The 20,420-nt window shown below is 33.9% G+C and overlaps 1 protein-coding gene across 2 annotated transcripts in view; it reads left to right on the forward strand.

Moving 5' to 3' along the window:
* EYS (EGF-like photoreceptor maintenance factor) overlaps window positions 1-20,420 on the forward strand; it is a 779,301-nt gene that overhangs the window by 43,644 nt on the left and 715,237 nt on the right. For both annotated transcript variants that reach the window (XM_085543820.1, XM_085543822.1), the window contains exons 2-3: window positions 16,874-17,722; window positions 19,730-19,843. In XM_085543820.1, the coding sequence (XP_085399946.1) occupies window positions 16,978-17,722; window positions 19,730-19,843 (859 nt within the window). In that variant the 5' untranslated portion in view covers window positions 16,874-16,977. The remainder of the gene's footprint in view (window positions 1-16,873; window positions 17,723-19,729; window positions 19,844-20,420) is intronic.

The raw sequence follows: 20,420 nt of genomic DNA on the forward strand, positions 1-20,420 counted from the left end.
TTAAAGAATGTCGTCAGCATCTGCACTCAGCTGCCCTGCTTCTTACCTCATCATTGCTTTGACAAGTAAAGTCTCGAACTCATCTTCAGGTTTTAGTTTTGCTTTTGAAACAATCTGCAAATTATATTCCCTGAGGTAGCTATGTGGGCAGTGATGGTAGATAGCTGATTTGCTCTCGTTTGTCTAATGTAGTCATTTTGTTTCAGAGCTAAACCACTATTTCAAAGACATGAGGCTTTTTCTGTGAAGTGCTGTATTTTGTTTTACAGCAGTTATGCTGATTCGAAGCTTGACATTTTAGCAATAAATTGAAAAGATTGCAGTGCTTCCATCTATTAGTTATGTTTAGTAACATGTCAACCTTTCCATATTCTTTGATTATTATAAGTAATTGGTGACAAAGTAATTGAAATTGCTGAAAATCTATTCCCCTTTCAATTTGAACTGTCACTGCTGAAATGAAGATTTTTTTGTTTTACTTTTCATATTGCATTATTAATTACCATGAATTGGTATTGGCCTGGCTTGGTTCTCCTTGCAAACCTCTTTTCTTTGTGTCTTCAACAGAAATTATTTTAAAACATTCAGATTGCGTAGCTCTTAGATTATGGTTATGTTATCTGCATCAGAACTGAATATAAGATTTCACATGCTAAATATAGTTTGCTGAAGTTAGGACTGGTGACTGGATCAAATGCAACAAATTATGTGTATGCTATGTGACTTACTTTTTTTTTTTTTTTTTTTTTTTTTTTTCCCCTCTGGTATAAAGAAAAGCTAAAGAGCAGTTTGTCTTTACTACTGTTAGATCTTGCACTTGTTTTCACCATTACTCTTTCATTAGCTGCACTGTCATTGACGTAAAGAACTTTGTGGCTGAAGAACAATAAAATGTTACTTTTTAAGAACTTTATTCAATATAACTCCATAAACAGAGCCAATGAGAGCACAATTATTTTAGATCTGAAATAACCTAAATTTATTGAGCGAATGTGAAAATATGTTGGAGTACTCTCAGGTGATTTCCTAATGAAGAACTTCCCTACTTGTGAAGCATGGTTCTTGTCTGCATTTCAGTGACACTGAAATGTATTATTAAAAAGCAAAAATGATTCTGGATAAAAATTCCTCTTTGTAAAAGTGCTCTAAAAGTAGTGCAATGTTATAATACGTAAATCAAGTTTGATTTAAGTTTTGGACATTGTCTCTAATTTTGTCAGTTGACAATATTTGTGGCTGACTAACATTTTATAAGAAACAAGACAATTATAAACTCATGTTAAGCAAAAGCAATAGCTTTATTCTTTCTGAGTATGTAATACAAAATTTGTAGATAAAGGATAATTGATATGAAAGGCCGTATAACCTAATGTAAATCTGAAATGATGGTGAATAAGAGTGCTGGCTACTACCTTTTGAAAACTTTATGGTTTTTTTAATTTTAATTTTAATTTTAATTTTTATTTATTTATTTTTTTGTTGACTGAAATCCCTAGGATTTCTTGTTCATTAAATTTTGGTTTTTTTGACTAGTGATCTCACAGTTGTACAATTTCCTGCTCAACACAAATAATGCTTTAAATTGACTAAAACGTTGGTGATAGGCTATAGTTTATAACATGGTATAGTCTAGTTGAACTACTGGCATAATATAAATTACGGTTCTGTTTTATTTTTTTATTTTATTTTTTAATTTTTAAAATATGAGTAGCAGTATCCTGATTAAACAGGTTTAAATCTTAATCTTTTTAACTTTTGTGACTGTTACAGAAGTCTTCATAATGAGATTGTATTGCTGAGAACTCAGTGTTGCTCCTGAAATCTCTGCTTTGAAATCAGTGCTATATTAGCAGAAATAATTAACTTCCTACAATGATTGTTTTCTTGGATGGAAAAAGGTGATTTATGGAGTATTTTTAGATGAGAAAACAACCTTTTTTATTATTATGTATGTAATAGATTATTGCATTTATAACAAAACAATATGTACTGACATTTCTGATAATTACTTTCTTCGATTCTTCTCTTAGTATATCTTACCTAAATTGCTTCTGCAAATATGTACCATTACCTCCCAGTCACTAATAGACTGTCTCAGGAGAGCTAACACCTTTTTTTCAAGTTCATTAACTGTTCTCATGATCTTCACCTGAAATGCTTGACTGATCAAATCTCATTTTCCTAAAGCCTATAACTTACATCTGTATACTCATCTTTTAAAGTGATCTTCTGCATCATTAGCACTCCTGCAAATGCTGATGGGAAAGTGACTTCTACCTTCAAGATAACACTTTTTACCACAGGAGTAGTTCATTCTGTTAAAAGCCATAGTGGCCACTTTTGAAACAGAACATAAATCTTATTCCACTTTATTTCAGTTATGTGATCTGGACACTGTCATTGTACACTGCTGACAACAGATCTATTAATGGGACACCCTGCCAATAAACGCAGTCTTAAAAAAAAAAAAAAGTCTGAAATACCACACACTAGAAAATGCCAGCAGAATGAATAGCTTTATTTTTTCTACACAGTTTTATTTTTCTCTGTGTATGCATACATATGTTTTTAGTAAATGTAGTATTTTTTTCTTTGTTGGCCTAGCTAACAATGATTAAGTTTTAGATACTGAAGCAATGGCTTTAAGGCTGACCAAGATTAGTTTCTAGTTCAAAGACATTTTTCTTCCTATTCACATTCTACATGTCTAATATTTATTTTCCCAGCTTTCTGCTCTCCAGAGGAAAAACAAACAAACAGCTATGCTACATATCTCTATGCTTACTTTGACAATGCCACTGAGCAAATGCAGCAAATGTACAAAATGAAGCAAAGGTAGGAAAACCTAGCACATGGTGTATAACTTCTTTTCCTGAAGAAATGTTTGCCAAGTCTTGGTATATCTGCTGAAATGCAGTAAATTCTAAAGAGTAGCGAATGCTTCTAAGTAGCTACTGTTATTGCACTTATGCAATTTCTGTTCCATCTTACAAAGAAACAAGACTCCTAAAATAGGTCATACATTACTATTTGTCCATTTCACTGGTAAAGATGATCTATGAGTTATAGGGTCATATCATAGACTGTTCTGTGAGAATGATTACTGTCAATTAACTGAACAGATGTTAAGCCTAACTACTTCATGAGAAGTTATTACCATTTTAATAGTTTTAAATATGATGGTTTGCGAACATAACATTTTTATGCAGTTATCTTCCTTTTTTCTATTCCACTTGTAAATGTTCCATTGAATGCCAGTTACAAATCTCAAACTGATCATTGCATTTGTAAGAAAGAAGTAAATTTATACTGTTTTTACCAATAGGACTAAGGAGTATGTCTGCTATATTACTATTACATATATAATGTATATTAGTGTTATAGTTTTATTAAATTATATTATTTATAAACTTGTTTATATTTAGGGAAAGAATATATCATTCTAGTAAAAGGAAAAGTAAGAAATGTTCACTTTTTTAATTCTCAAAATATGAATTGCCAGAAATATTAAACAGTAACAGTCCTGTATTCTTACAAACCAAGTTACAATGCTAAACCAGACAATTTTTATTACTACATCTAACCTACAGCTCAAGTGAAAAAGTTACATGTTTATTTATGTATTAAGCATTCAATCTAAAATTATTATCCACAGGTTAGGACTTCTCAGATGCAGCATATGCTAATATAAATACAAATTAGCAGCATATGCTAATATAAATACAAATACTTATCAGAGGTGTAGTTGTGTAGCTCATATGCTCCACAGGTTGAAAGCTCTGCATCACAAGAGGAATGGCCAGCAAGGAGAGGGAGGTGATTCTCCCACTCTGCAATTGTGAGGTCTCATCTGGAGTGTTGTGTCACTTGAGCTGGCACTGCCAGCTCTAGAGGGAGGTGGAGCTTTGGAGAGGATCCAGTGGAGGGCCACAAGGATGATCAGAGGGTTGGAAAAAAAGGTTGAGGGAGATGAGCTTGTTTAGTTTGGAGGAGGCTCTGGGGAATCCTTGTTCCAGCCTTCCAGTTCTTGAGAGGAGTTTATAAGAAGGAGGAGGAACAACTATTTACACAGACTGTGATAGGACAAGGCTTTATTTAAAATTAGGAATGGCTTTATTTAAAGGAGAGAAGAGCTAGGTTAGATATTAAGAATTCTATTTATTTATTTATTTTACTCTGCAAGTGCTGTGGCACTGGTACAGGCTGTCCAGAGAGGCTGTGGGTACCCAGTCCCTGGAGGGGCTCAAGGCCAGGTTAGGTAGAGCCCTGCACAGCCTGGTCTAGTGGATGGTGACACTGTTTCATGGCAGAGGGTTGGAACTGGATAATATTTATGATCTTTTCCTACCCAAGCCATTCTACAAGTGCCGTGTTTCGAAAGGGATATATGCCTAGGGATATCTACGGCATATATCTAGCAAATATACAGCTCAGGGGAAAAATAAAACAAAACAAAAAAACAAACAAGGGGGGGGAGGGGGGAGGGGAGGGCGGGTATGAGAATTCTTGCTGACGTAGCTAAGAAACTTTAACAAAATTTTCTAATCTTCAGAATGTGTTTTTGAAGGTATATGGAGGTTTTCTTGTTGTTTTTTTTGTTTTTGTTTTGTTTTGTTTTTGTTTGGTTTTTTGTTGTTGTTGCTGTTGTTTTTCTCGTGTTAAAATCTTGTTATGTGATTAGCTTTAGGAACAATATTTCCTACAACTAGTGTATAATGATAAATACGACACCAGAAATTGACACAGTAAGCTAGGATAAAATAAACTAACAAAGAATGAGAAATCACTGTAGACCTATATGCTGTATTAAAATTATCACATGTATTGTGCTGTCTGAAGTTAATATATTAGAGAGTTATTTTAAAGATTTTAGTGAAATCTGTAGTATGGTTTCAATAAGACAAAACTAAATGAAAAAATCATATTGAATGATATGCTTAAGATAAGCCATTCAGATGAGCCATGCTCATATGGAAACATTTATTACAACCAGCATTGTCTGCTTTTTAGAATTTGGGTGAGATATTATAAATTTCATAATCATGAAATTGACTGAAGGAATGATTAATAAAATGAAAAGCAATTTATAGATTAAAATGGTATATTTTTGTTCTTCTATAGATTTTCAAAAAGTATTTTCATTATTTGTAAAATACTGAAATACCGATTTAGTTTATAAAACATAACTTGTATTAATTAGTGCTTATTCTAGAGAACAGATGAAAAAAATCATTCAGATGTATGCATTTAAAAGCCAGTGATGATTAATTCTGATTAAAGCCCCTAAGAAGTCATGGCAATACATGACAATTGAATTTCACAGACAGAAAATTAATAGTAATACTATTAGAATACTATTAGAAGATGTAAAATCGTGAATTTAATCACACATCAAATAGAAGTAATTTCAAATGTCAAAAATGGATGTTGTAACCTCTGAGCATATCTCATTTATTACAATCTGTTACAGAACTCAAGAGATGAAATAATTCAAACAAATACTGTTTTTAAAAAAGAATGTTTTCACACAAGGAAAACTGAGAGTAATAAAAATCTTACAGTAGCCAAAAGTGAGAAAAAACAAATGGATTTTAAATCTCATTTATAGGAGTTGAATTCTCTGATGTGTTAGTCAATATATCTGAAACGAATTCCTTTTTCATTTAATAATTTAAAGGAAAACAATATAACATCTAAGCATTTTTCTAAAGTGAAATAGTTTTTTTCTTAATTTAGGCATATTCCTTCAGGAAAGGAATTGCTATGAATTAGAAATATTTTATAGCTTTTGGAATGTTAATGCAAATTTCTGAAAATATTCAGAAACTGTTTTATGCCCAGTGAGTTGAAATAATTTTTTAATTTTATTTATATAATAGTTGATACAGTATTCTGTGTTTATTGTAACTAATGGATTGCCCTTAGTCTTCATAACAACCTGAAAAATTTGGAAAACCAAAATCTCTTTCCTTCATGCTGAAGTGATGAACTTTTTCCATTTCTGATTAAATTTCTAAAAATTATTAATTTCTGGTTCCATCTCTGATTAAACAAATTTCTTTCTATCATTCTTATGAGGAGGTGGATGATATATCCTCTGGTATCATTTTAGTACTTCTGCCATAGTTCTCAGCTTAAACAATTCATTTTATAACTTTCACTCTACAAAGTCTGTCTCCTTCATACTTGTGACAGATTGTATTAATTTCATTCGTTTGCTTACATTTTGCTGTGTTTTACATAATATGTTAAAATAAGTGTGGCTGAGCAACAAAGAACAATATATGTTTCTTGTCCTACCCTTATGGAAAAAGATATCTACACAGAATGTTGAACTTTGCCTGCCTGTAGCTGAGTAGAAGCTTTTGAGGAAGCTGTTGCAATGCAGGCTTAAGTAAAAACCCCAGTAAGCAAGTTCAGTCAAGCATGAATAGAGCCAGGAGATTTCGAGAGAAAATAATAATAATAATAACAATTAGAAAAGGAAAAAAGCAAAGAGCATGTTTAAGTAACTCTAGGAGAAACAGACATTTTCTTCTCAGGTTCCTGAGAAGAACAGAGCGTATCTTTTTTTAACCCTAAAGATCTTCAAAAATTGCTTAACCACAGGAAAGCTTGTACCTACACAAAACAGGTGTTGGTATTGCTGTTTACAAAATCCTTTTCTACTTATTTGAGCATGTCTGGTTTATAAATATCTTGCACTAAAAATACCAGATAACCAAAACTATTCTCTCTCTTTTTAGAAAGGTGATTGTACTTTAAAGCTGGGGCTGATATTGGGTCAGTAGCCATCAATCAGTTTCTAAGTATAGAAGTAAGTCGGAGAGCGACTTCACTAAATTTTTTTCTTTTTCAGATGTTCTAAAGGTTTTGTTTTGTTTTGTTTCTGAGCTCTGCTGAGTTTTGCCAAAGCCTACTGGGAGAAATGAAGTGCTCTCAGCAGGAAGCATTGAACCAGTTTCTGTTTTGCTCTGCCAATTACAGTCTGCATGCTTCCTTCAGAGTTGAAATCTACTCTGGCAGATGAAAGTCTTCCATGAACAACTGGGAGAACAGCACAGTTATGTGAAAGATTACTTTTCTGAGATCATGATGTGGATCTGAGTAATATATAAACCTTCTATCCATTGAAAATCTAACATTAGAACAGTGTTATTCTAATAAAAGAAAATCAAAGCTCAGATGCCAATGCAAATTAATTTTGATGCATCAGTGACCTTTTTACTCTGAGTCAAGAAGTGTTTTTGTCTTGATATCTAACACAGGTATGTGGTTGAATAAAATCAGTGACTAAATAAAAGCAGCCTGAGGTCCAAAACAGATATCTGTGGGCTGTTAAATTTGTCATAGCCTCTTTAGAACCTCACAAGACATTTTCTGTCCTGAAATGTGATTCTGCAATTGAAACAAGTGACAAGATATCTGCCTTCTTGTAATAAGAGCATTTGAATTCAGGAACTAATCCTAAGGCATTTGTTAGCAAAAAGTAATGTTGTGATCATTTTTTTTTTTTTTTTTCCTCCAAGGAGAATCTGGAGAATATATATATATATATATATATTTCTTTTTGTATATAAAGTTTTTTTACTTGAATAAGTTAAAATTTGCTTTTGAGTATTGGTGTTAGATTCTTGATTACTTTCTAAGTGTTCATTTCAGCTGAGTATTTAGGGGAACTGCACATTTATTTCTAATGCTATACTTTTCAGCTCTTTGGAAATGTGAAGTCATGGCCTTTACTAGTGATTGAGCACCTGGTGGGAAGGCAAGGCCAACTCAGGAGAAATCAGGTGCAAGCAGTGCATTTGACTAAATGGAAGGGGTGGAGCTGGGATCCACCCCTTCCCAGATCTCATTTAGGGGTTTAGGTGAGGGCATCTCTTGTTGGGGATCCCTGCCTACACCTGCGTCCTCTATGTGTGGCCTTTCGAGGGTAAGAATCTCTTTCCCTTATGCACTTATGCGTTATGGTAAGACTAAGGCTTCATTGCTATGTGAACTTAAATATTTATCTGTAAACAGGTGTTGCACATGCTGTTATTATATGTTTGGCAGATGTGGGGTATTTACAAAAAAAATGTGGTTCCCAAATCTGAATTAATAATGTCTACGATTAACTGAAACACACAATTACTAAGCAGATAATTATCATTCAAACCCTGTAATACTGTGAGTCATAGAAATGAAATTATTGTCATTATTTCATTATTCAGTTGTGTTTTTTTTATTATTATCATTTTTTCTTTTATATGGAATTTGTATTTTAAAATCCTTATAAAATGGTAATATATTCTGGATATTTATTCTAGTTCATCTATTTTGGCAAATTATTTAATTTCATGAAGTGGATATAGATACTGCACTTTCTTTTGTGTTTCCAAGCTCCCTGAAATGTAATAATCAAATTCAACACTGAAGGCCTAAAGTTCTAATAACTGAACATTGACAGAGGCGGTTTTCTAGTCCTGATGTTTGGTGGGATGGTCAGCCTATCAAAACTATCACTCTTTGCCTCCAGTATGTCTGTCTTCTCTTTAACTGTCTATTGGGAATGATCCATGGCAAGAGGCCTCATAAACTGTGTCTTTAAACTCACTAGTGAAGTCAGTTTGGTAATGATGAGTTGATAATAGTCACAATAGTTCCAAGAAACAGCCTGATAGCTGAACACTATGGCAGACCAATGTATTGTTCCTTGTTAATATATATAAATAATATATGTTTTAGATTCTTTGTTGATAATATCATTAGGCAGAGAAGTAGATATTTGTGGTCTAAATACTATTCTTAATGTGTCTTCAAATTTTCTACATAGTAGTATGGATAGAGGTGTTGTACAATATTATTTAAAATTCAGATACTACTAAAGTTGAAATCATGTATAGCTACAAAATAATACTGTTTTGTTCTTAGTTACTAGTAACAATTCCAGTCTTTTGTTGTTGTTGTTGTTGTTTTTTGTTATTGTTTTTGTTTTTTTTGTTTTATTACAATAAGGGAAAATATAATTTCCAGTATATATCAAAAATAAATGAAAAAACAAACAAAAAAGCCTCAACAAAAGTAAAACCATAGTCTTGTGATTCTTTCTGAACATTTTGATACAAATTCAAAAGAGAATCGAATCTTCCTTTATCATCCAGCTTACTCCATCTTTCTAGCTCCTTTGCTACTCATTTTTCAGCTAAGTGGGACATGCAGGAGTCTTCAATAATCTTGCTCCTTTTTATCCTCAACTACTGTTACAATAGCTTGAAATACTCAAGCAATCCTTGACTAATATAGTTCCTTAAGAATGAAGAAATTAGGCTAATACTTCCTTTGACTGAGTTGTAGAGATCAATTCACAGTACCTAAATTAGCTGGGCTTAGCAGCCTTGAATTTTCTTTTTAAATCTTAAGCTAGTTTTCAGGTAGATTAATCTACATGATGGATTTAATTCATTTTGCTCTAATTGGGGAACAATTCTGTTGAATGCAGCAGGGTGCAAGTCTTTGAATAGTTTAAGAAATTAGTTCTATTTTAGTTCACGTTTAGTTCACCATTAAGTCTACATTTTTAAGGAACGTGGATATAATAGAGAAATTGAAAGTGAAGCTACTTGATACAGTTTCTTGATGTCCATAACAGTCTCTTTTCAGAGGTGCTATTACCAGCTTGCCCTATATGTACAGACAGATGACGGCTATTGGCTGCAGAGCACTGGTTAGTTCATGAAATGATTCTTTCAGGTTTGTTTCATTTGAACGTCACTTGTTCTGAAGCTGCTGCATTATGTAAATCAGAGCACACTAAAAAGGTGTAGTTTGAAGTGGAATTCAGTAGTAAAAATACTTTAGGAACTAATATATATATATATGAGGAGATATATATATATATATATATATCCTCAGACTATTGAAAACATGAAAACAAGGTGATAATCAGTTTAAAATAGTTTTGTGGATCTGGGTATCTAGATCAGTAAAGATTAATTTGATATGTACATATTCTTTATGTTCTTAAAACAGCTACATATTGAAATTGAAAAAGATAGAGGAGAATAACATTGTATAGAATTTAACTTGAGCTAAAGTGAAATTTATCCTAATTTAGAATGAATTGTCTTAATGACTACAATATATATTAGCAGGAAAAAAAAAAAAAAGCAATACAAAGAAAAACTTAAAACACATCAGGATCAGTGGATCAGTTTTTGGAGCAGTTTCAGTGTAAAAGCAGGCTTCAATAGAAACATACATTAAGTTTTAAATAGAGAATGGGATAAAGTTCAACAAGGCCAAGTGCTGGGTCCTGTACTTTGACCACAACAGCCCCAGGCAATGCTAACTGCTTGTGACAGAGTGGATGGAAGGCTTTGCTGAGGAAAAAGACCTGGGGGAGCTGGTCAGGGCTCAGCAGAACGTGAATCAGCAGTGTGTCCTGGTGGCTGAGAAGGTCAGTGTCATCCTGGCTTGTAGCAGAAACAGTGCTGCCAGCAGGAGGCAGGGAGGGCAATCATCCTCCTGTACTCAGCTCTTGCAAAGCTGCAGCTTGTGTACTGTGTCCAGTTTTGGGCCTCTCACTGCAAGAAATCATTGTTAGCTGTAGCAAACCTGTGCAATTCAGCCGGTGGTTCTAGAGGGAATGTCAATCTCAGTGACTTGTGAAGTTCAGGTTTGGCTGAGATACATTCTTTTGAATATGTCTTTTCCTTCTCTGGTTTGTACTATGATCACAGTTTTCACTAAATGTGATTGTGACTCATTATGTCACCACAGTGATAACACAAGGCCACGTAGATCCTGGGACACAGCAATGTCTTCAGAGAATATAAGAAAAGGTGATGTCAATCCTACAGACCGAGAACAAGAACACTTCTTCCTATTCCAGTAGGGTTTTACAACAGTTTAAGCAAAGATAAAATAAAATTATATATATATATATATACACAAATACACACACATATATATATATATATATATAATGATATATTATTTAGTAAATAAAAAGGAGCAACTATTAAATTGTAAGTTTTATAATAGAGAAAATTCAGGGTAATTGAGAAAGATAGAATGTATATACGTAGGGCTTCTTAACAATTCTTTCCTATTACACTATGTAGGTCCCTGAATCCAGTCATCTCAGTGAATTTCTGGCTTCCCTCAAATTGTGTGCTTCAGTCTTTACTGAAGTAAAGTACTGTCTTCACCCTGAAGACAGTACTTCACTTACTGAAGTAAGTACTGTCATCACCCTGGAGGCCTGTAACTTCTCTTTCGGCATTGCAAGCACCCAGCTACCTACAGTGCCTGCCTTACCAATCAGTCCTGAATTTTCTCCTCTGAACATGAAAACTTTCCTTCATCCTTCTATCACCTCCTTCTGTCATCTATGATAAGATAAGCTGAATTCACAGGAGTCCACTTTTCAACTCTACTCCAGAAAACTGCAATACTACTGAATAAAAAAATAACTTAAGTTTCCCTGTTCATTAAGAATGAGCATAGTAGGACGCTCAACCGAGAAGAAGGAGTAATGCTTTGACTCTTCCTACAAATGGTGCTATTAAATACATCAATTTCTTCTTAGCCTGAAGCAAGAATATCTTTAAAAGGCAAAGTCCTAATTCTGAATTTTTAGAGTGGCTTTATAATGTTCCTTTTAAGAGGAATCCTCAGGGGACTCTGATAATTCTCTTGAGGCCTGACTTTGTCTTACGTGATTCATATTGATTCTTTTCTAATATTTCACATGGAAGTATATCTCACAGCAAGAGGATATGTACAAAAGAGTTATTCTATTTAATTCCTGAACTCCTGTAACATTTTGTGAGGTCAGACTCACTGTTGCCGTCTATGTAATTTTTCTGTGGACGATCCAAATGCTGACAAATTCTGTGTACTGAATAACCAAACTCTTTCACAGTGAACAGAAAACTAAAATGTGATGTAGTTTTCCTTACTTACTTCTTCAAATGCTGCTTTTGTACACAGAATGCCTGTTGGATATACATGGAGGTAGCTATGCTTTCTGTTACTATGAAGTTTATAGAGATTTATTGTTTGTTTCAAAACTGTGTTATTTGCTTATTGGATTTTTTCATTCCTCTAGTGTTTTTTATATGAATCTGTGCTTTCACATGAAATGTACTAGAGCCCGTGATGTTTTTATTTCATTTATTTTTAGGGAATTGCTGATTCTGAGGTGTGCATCTTGATTTCCTTCCTACATACCCCTGTTCAACACTGTCAGCTCCTTTTATCTACTTGTCTGTTTTCAAGTCCTTGTTAATGGCACACAGTTTTTCCCCCTCTAATGCACTGTCCTTAGATAGTTTTGGCTTTCTCGATAAGGATTTAACCCCGCTGACTTCTTTTAAGACTCTTTCTACCAATTTAACTGTGTAAGTAGTTTCTTTTTTTGGAAAACGAGAACTGCTATGGAGGTATTTTATTTTATTGCTTCAATGATTGTTTTGAATCTAAGAAAAGCCTCTGCTAGAGAGTCATTTTTAAATTTTGAATGAAGTAAAACAAACAAACAAAACCACAAAAAAATTATGGCAAGGCTTGCTTTGCATTTTGTAGGTTCTCTAACATGCTGTTCCAAGAAACAGGCACTGATTCTACACAAATATTTAACTGTTAATCTTTAAAGGTACTGTGTTGAGCTGTTTGCCTAATTTACAAGGTAGCTGTAATCTCCTGTTATTGTTGATGTCTCTTTCAGCCTCTGTGACCTCAGCAAGTGACAGACAGGATCACAGTCAGGTGAAGTGTCACAGTCCCAGGTAGAGAAGTATAACCAAAGGATGTAGTGAAAAAAAAGAATGGTGCTTTCTACTTAGGCTATTTGGAAATGACCTATTTTGTCTAGTGTGTATTTTTGCTCTCTGGACTTTATTCTTGGTAGGTGCTTGATCTTTATATTGCAGGTGTGTTAGGCACATAAAACTGCATGAGAAGTAAACAGGAGTAAGAGGCATGGGGAAAATTGCAGGGCTGTGGTGGAATCATGTCATGAATGAGCCTGTGCCCTTCATGGCTGGTTTCTGATGCTCAGCAACTGATGTATGCAACAGAGGGAAAAACTTGCACCAAGACAGAGGAGCTTACAGCCCAGCTCAGGTGTATGTATATCTGGCTATATAGACAGTAGGAGCTGGAGATAAATCAGTGGAGGCTTACCATACCACTGTGGTACGTAGACCTCCAAGGAACTTCAGGCATAGGAACCACACAAGGACAGAGACATTTAGGAACTGAGCATCAGGAATCCTTTAAATGTAAGGCAGCAGGAAAAAAAAAAAATAATAATAATAATGTTATGCAAAACACCCCAGTTTCCTACTTACCTTGTCTGTCCAATTTCCTCCTTGATTGTTTGTGTGGTTCTTGTTTTAAAAGTATGAGTCAGTGAACAGAAGTCAAGTTGAATTTCCTGACTGAACGCTGTTTTGCCTGCAGTTATGCTTCATGGATTCATAAGGAAAGGTCTAGCCACTAGAAAGCCTTAGAATACGAGTGCTGGTTGCATCTTCACTACTTCTATCTATAGCTATAGTTTATCTGAAATTAGAAATAATGAGTCTGTATTTTGAGGTGCAGTCTAGCATGTTCAGTGTTCTAGAAAATTATGTTAAGACATTCATAACTCATTCACCACTTTGTTTTAAATGGTGCAGATAGGGAAAGGATCATTTGCAAACAATGAAGGTTGACACCATCATTTTCTGAGGATTTTTAATTTTTTGAGAAGTATAAAGGCATAAAGAACAACTTGCTATGTTATTGACACAATTAACACATAGTTGTAAAATGCACAAGAAGCCATATTTTGGAAGAGCTATAACTTGGTGCACTTTTTGTATTACTTGTGGTTTAATTCATGCTTAAGGAAGATGTTTTCCAATGTGCATTGGAAATAAAGCAAGCATAATATCAATAATATCACTGTCCCATGGAACAGCAAGTGGGCTGTCTTGCTAGGGTGAAGGAGATAGTACTCTGAGCTCACTGTAACACTCTACTACTATCACACAGCTGACAGCTCTGGTACCCCGAGTCAACAGTCCAGTGGTTCTCAGACATGGCACTCTGAGAGACTATTCCTCACATCAATTCAAGGAATTGAATATTTGAATCAGGGTGTGGATAAATGGGATACAATACCAAGTACTATCCTAGCTCCAGCATAGCCCAGATGCAGATCGAAGATGAGCACCTGAACTTAAATGTAGATTTTGAGTGAAGCAGGGGGTCTCTGGGACGGTTCCCAACAGCTGTCTTCATAATATCTTAATCCAATGTCACAGCCCTTTGCTGCCAGAGCCAATTATAAGTGAGGACAGGCAGACCAGGAAGAACATGTGCAAGATATGAGGAGGGAACAAGAAGTGCACTCCTAGCCCAAGCAAAGGGACATGATATTTTCTGATGTATTTCCTTCTTCAGCAAGTTCTTTTTTTTCTGTTAGATTCTTTAGTCAGATAACTTGTATGGGTATTTCTGCAATCTCACTTAAAATACATTTTGTTTTTATTTTGGTTTTGTCATCAATATTTAATTACTATTTAATATTTAATAACTCATTAATAAAATAAAATCATAATATTTAAGATACTGAACTGGAATGCAAGCAACATAGACTTTTTATTTTTTTGCTTTTAAATGACTTCCCAGGGGTCCTGTATAAATGTTGTTGCTTTATTTCTCCATTACTATAAAAAGATTATGCTTTCTTTTACCCTGTCTTATGTAACTTTTCCTTTGCAAGGTAGTTTTGAAGTATCTTACTGTGTGTCCACATATGCAAGTCTTGGTTTTTAAGTTGTCTTTATAAACTACATGAAAGTATGTGGAATTATAAGAAGTTTTTCTTCTTGCCTCGTCTAAACATAAAATCTGACAGTTACAATTGCTTTCAGATTTTATCTCATGGAACAACTTTGTCTGATGACTTATGATATCAGCATTTTCACAGTATCACAGTCTCGTGCAGGTTGGAAGGGACCTTAGAGATCGAGTCCAACCCCCGGGATTTGAGCCTCTTGTGTAGCAGAGTGGCTCTTCTACCATTTGTGCCACAGGGGAGATTCGAACCCGGGCTCCAGTGTTGCAAAGTGGCATTCCTACCACTGCACCACTGGGGCGCATTTTGTGATTATTGTGGTTTTTTTATTATTATTATTTTAATTTCTGTGCCATCTATATTATTATTGAAACTATTTCAGGCAGAGGTCTTTTAATTAACTTTTAATACTCTTTACTATATAATTTTTCCTCATGATTTTATTGCTAACACAAACAATCTTTATTCTCTGTTGGTTTTTATTTCTGTATTTTGCATCTTGCCCTGTTCTTGCCAATGCTTTACAGGATGTATTTGCTTATTTAAAGTTGGCTATTCTAGTACTCTTACAGTAATATCTTTCAGTTGTGTGAAGGCTAATAATGAATTTTGTAAAGATCAAATATCAACTATTTTAATGTAACTGATTGCTTGCTCAGAGTTCAGAAGTTTTTTCCCATGCAAGCACTCTGAAAAAACACCCTTTATCAGTTAAAAAAGAAGCCTGTATTTGATGTCAGATATGTGCAGAATTATAGAGATGTAAGGAAAACTATGTGGACAAGAATACTTCTGTGTTAGTCATTCAATTGCTCTCTTTTCAAAGTGTCTAAAAAGAAAGGTAACCTTTTATAAACATTAATTTTAGTAACACTTGACAAAATCTCATTACAAAAAAAAAAAAAGTATGTAAAGACAGCTTCCAGAATGTAGAATTTCTTAATACGCAATAATATAAAGCATAGACATTTATATCTGATAATAGTGGCAAATGTAATAACAGCTATAATGGATATAATAGTTCAGCTCTGCTGGATGGAAAGAAAAAAATGCTAAATGATCCAAACTATACATTTGCTAGAATATTATCTAGTGATATTGCTGAACATCATGTGACAGTCAAGATGATGGTATTCAAGGATAGCAGTTCTGCAAGACTGAGTACTTTTTTATTTATTTATTTGATTTTTTCCTCTACAGGGAGTTAGCTCCCAGTTGTGGAAATAGTGAGGAATTAGAAATTATCCTACCCGTCTGGCTGTCGAGTAGGTGCTTAGGGTATGTCTAACTTATCTGAAGTCAGAATTGGAATTAATTAAATGAAAATAAAACAGTTTTGAGGAGATGAGCAAAATGTAGCTTCTACTCCTTTCGAGTTGAACATTGTAAGCCTCAGGTCTTGCACTGTTACTAGTTCATGATTCACAACCTTATGCTTTCCTCTAAGACTTTATCAGCTCTGGTCATTGCTTCACAAAGGTCATTGGGCCAAGCTCTCATGCATGATTTACAAAGGAGGTCCAAGTCTGTTGAACATTGGCTCAAACAGTGAAGATTACTTTGACGCTAGAGAAGATGAAGGGAGAGGGAGAACAAGAAGGCAAAGGCAAAAGCAAGTCTCTGACCAGTTGGGAAGAGAAGTCATTTACTCCAGTGTAGTAAATGCTTGCCCTGTGTTTTTACCATAGTTAATACACAGTTTCATCAGACTGTCTATAGAATGTTTCTGCATACAGTACAGTTCTGCGTATAGAACTGACTGGATGTTGCTTTCTTTCATCAGAGGCAGGTGCTACATACTGTTAAGCTCTGTACATAAATAAAATCAGATCCTTCAGTGAGTTCTCCCCAAAAGACAGAAAAAAGCTGATGAATGTCAGAAAAAGAATTCTGACATTATTATTACATTTTGACCCTGCTTTGCTGTGTCTTTGATTCTTTTTTTTTTTTTTTTTTTTTTCTTCTTTTAATGGGGCTTCATTAGTATACTGCGTTTACCATGAAAGCAGAAATGTTTTTCTCTGTTTTAACTCCTAGGCTGCCAAAGAGAACACAGAAGCAGCTTAGGAAACAGGTGATCTGCATCCATCTTCAATAATAAAGCAGATGTGAATAAAGACTCTCATGTGCCAGTTGAAACAATGACTCCAAAAACAACACTTTACATGGTTGTGTGCTTTCTTCAGCTCTGCATTGTGAAGGGGCAGACTATATGTGAGAGACAAATAATTGCTGAATGGAGAGTGGAACCAAAGCATGTTGTAATGGAGTGGACACTAAGAAGAAATATATGCACAGACTTTCACTCAGAATGCTGGAATGTGAATAAAAATATTACCAAGGAAGACAAAAATCTCAGTGTCCCTCAGATATGTCCTGTACAACTTCAATTAGGTGATAGTCTCTTCATCTCTTCTGAGCCATCATTTGAGTCCTATGGAATGAATTTGATAAATGTCTCCAAAGAAGAATTTATTAATTGCCCTAAAACTATCTTTCTCGAAGAGCAGCAGATTTTTGTTTGCCAGGTAAGAGGACTGCACAAAGTTGACCCTACCTGGCTCAGTGTTGGAACTCATTACTTTGCAGAGCTACATAAGAGAGGCCCACATCTGTGCAACATGGGCCTTCGTCTGAATGTAACTGTGAAGCAGCAGCTTTGTCAAGAGACTCCAGATGCACCATTGTGCTCCAAGCATGGAAGATGTTTAAGCCACGTTTGGGAAAAACAGTATAGCTGCCATTGTTTCTCACAATATTCTGGAAAATTCTGCCAGAAGTTTAATGTGTGCTCCACTAAACCTTGCCACAACAATGCCTCTTGTATTGAGAAATCAGAAGGTACCAGAAATTCGTATGAATGTGCTTGTCCTCCAGAGTTTTCAGGTATTATTTTCTATCTATGAATAAGCATTATTGTGCATTAAGGAGTATAAATATATATAAAGCAAGCATGTCACTAGCAATGTTTCCATACAGTTTGGTTGTCCATTGCCCCTGCAGTACACATGCACTGACTTTTAATGTTAATCTCCCATAGGAAACTAGGCAGTCATTCAAAGACAGTTTGTAATTGCTTAGGTTCTTGTGTTCACTGTGGAGAAAGAATTAGAAGATCTTCTCTATGCTTCTTTTTGCTATAAGCACATGACAGAAGTAACAGATTTTTTTCTTGTTTGATGAGCAAAAAAAATTTCTTACACAAAGTAAAAGAAGTTCCTGTGAATCTGCCCATGCAGAAACAGTTACTTAAACAAAATTCCAAAAATTTAAAAATCAATATGTTTTCAATAAAAAGAACAATCATTTAATTAGGAAAAGGAAAAAAATAAAACAAACAAAAATGTTTTTATTCCATAATTTTTACATTTTATATTCCTTTCCAAATAAGTTTGCTAAACATACTTCTTTAGGAAATTGTTGCTATCAGCAGACTTAATATTTCATGCAGTAAGAAACCAATAATACTGAACTCTTATGTATGTAAAGCTGCAGTATTTATATAAAACCCATGTAGGCAATAACATTTTTGTTTGCTATCAGAGTACAGTATGATTATATACATTCTTACCTAATCATTGTCTTGATTTAATGGAAAAATAAAAGGAGATGACTTTAAAAAAAAAAACAAAACAAAAAGGTATTCAGAATAATTCAGCTCAGGAAACCAGAAAGTACCAGAATTAAGAAAGGTTGTTGTACTTCTGTCTATAATATAATATAGTGGAGCAGAATTCTAGCAAAAGTTCCTTCAGTTGCTACAATTCTATGCTCTTTCAATTGTGATGCTATGTTAGGAAACACATTTGGTGAGTCAGAAATGAGTAAGGTTCACAGACATAATTTTTAAATTCTGTTACATAAAGTTTGACGTAATTTATTTTTCCTTGTTTTTCAAATGGCATAATAGTTCAGTTACCAGTGCATTTGCAAACAGATTATGCAAGTATGAATATGTCAGTGTTATGAGAAAAAAAATCTTTTAATAATTTAGAATTTTAAAAAGTAGCAGTATACTGATGCCAGAAATCACTGATTTAGTGTGTTTCCCATTTCTTTTGTATCTTCCAGGGACTGCGTAAAATGCTTTGAAAATAATAAAGCCTGCTACTCCTATTATTCAGACTGATAGGGATGTTCATAAGTAATTAAAACTAATCATGTTTAATGCAGTCATTAAGCAATACTCAAAATATTCTGCTAGCCTACATGGGACAGTATTGGCTAATGCCATCACTTTGTACTGATAGTACTGGTCCAATAAATAAACTGTGTGAGAACAAGAAGTACTAGGAGATTAAACCATCGAATCATGGCTGCACAAAAGCACTGGAAGTAAAAACATTTTCCATAATAAGAAGTGTATTAGAAAATGGGAAAATTGCTGAATAATGTTATAGTAACAATACAAGTAACAAGCAAATTCATGTTTTTTTATGTCCGTATGTTGTAATAGCATACATAATTGAAATTGTAATTCTCAGAAAGATGCATATTAAGAAAAATTTAGTCAAAAATTGGACTCCACCTGAAAACAGCTTTGTTTTCCATTTTTACTTTTTATGCTGGAACAAACTGTACGCTATATTCATGTCAAAGCTGACAAAAAAAAAAATCTACTATATTAATTGCATTTCTGGATTTTGTTACGCATGAATTTGTAACCATATGGTAGATGAGGTAGTTAAACATTAGTTCACATTAAAGCAACTAAATGCTTTTGTACTATTCTTTAAAACATCAGTAATTATCTTGAATGATACTAACCAAAATTAGCACTAATATTTATCCATCCATCTAATGTATTATTTTATTTAATGTATATATTTGGAATATTGAGAAAAAATAAAATATTTAATTATGTTCAGTGCTCTTATTATTACTTTTAAATAGGTAAAAATTGTACAGAAATAGTTGGACAATGCCAGCCACATACATGTTTCAATGGTAACTGCAGCAATGTTACTCCAAACACCTTTCTTTGTGAATGTGACAAGGGCTTTACAGGTAAGACAAATCATTTTTTTAATTTTTTTTATTTTTTTTTCTTGATCTTTAATAATGGAGTGAATCTTTTCTTTTAAGTTTTAAGTTTTTTTTTTTAAGGTCGTGTAACATAAGGAAATCAGACTTTTCTGTGACTATTTTAAAGGACCCTTGTACTAAAGTAGAACTGTATAAATGACACAAGCTTTTGATACTTAGTTCACATCCATGAGGACCTTCCTCTTGTTGGCAATATGGCAAGAAAAGGTTCATAATTCTCAAAATCTTTGCAAATCAATTCACTGGTTGTCAGGTACAGTTTTGCAAGAATTGAGGATCAGCTTAAATAAAAAGAAGCCGATCAGTTTTCTTGTGATTCATTTCATAAATACAATGTTTTTATGAGAGCAGCTTAAATTAGAAAATGTGTCCACACAAAACCTATCACGATCACTTTTATTTTTTTGGAAGTCAGCCTTCAAATATAAAGCTGATAATTCTTGTACTTCACAGCAGAGATTTTTTGTGTTGATATAAGAGAAGTAGCAGTGTTCAGTAGAACATTATTTAAGAATAAGATAAGCATAAAGCTAGTTAG

Source organism: Coturnix japonica, chromosome 3 (assembly GCF_054131305.1).
Source record: "Coturnix japonica strain WE chromosome 3, WE-NBRP24, whole genome shotgun sequence".
Taxonomy (NCBI): Eukaryota; Metazoa; Chordata; class Aves; order Galliformes; family Phasianidae; genus Coturnix; species Coturnix japonica.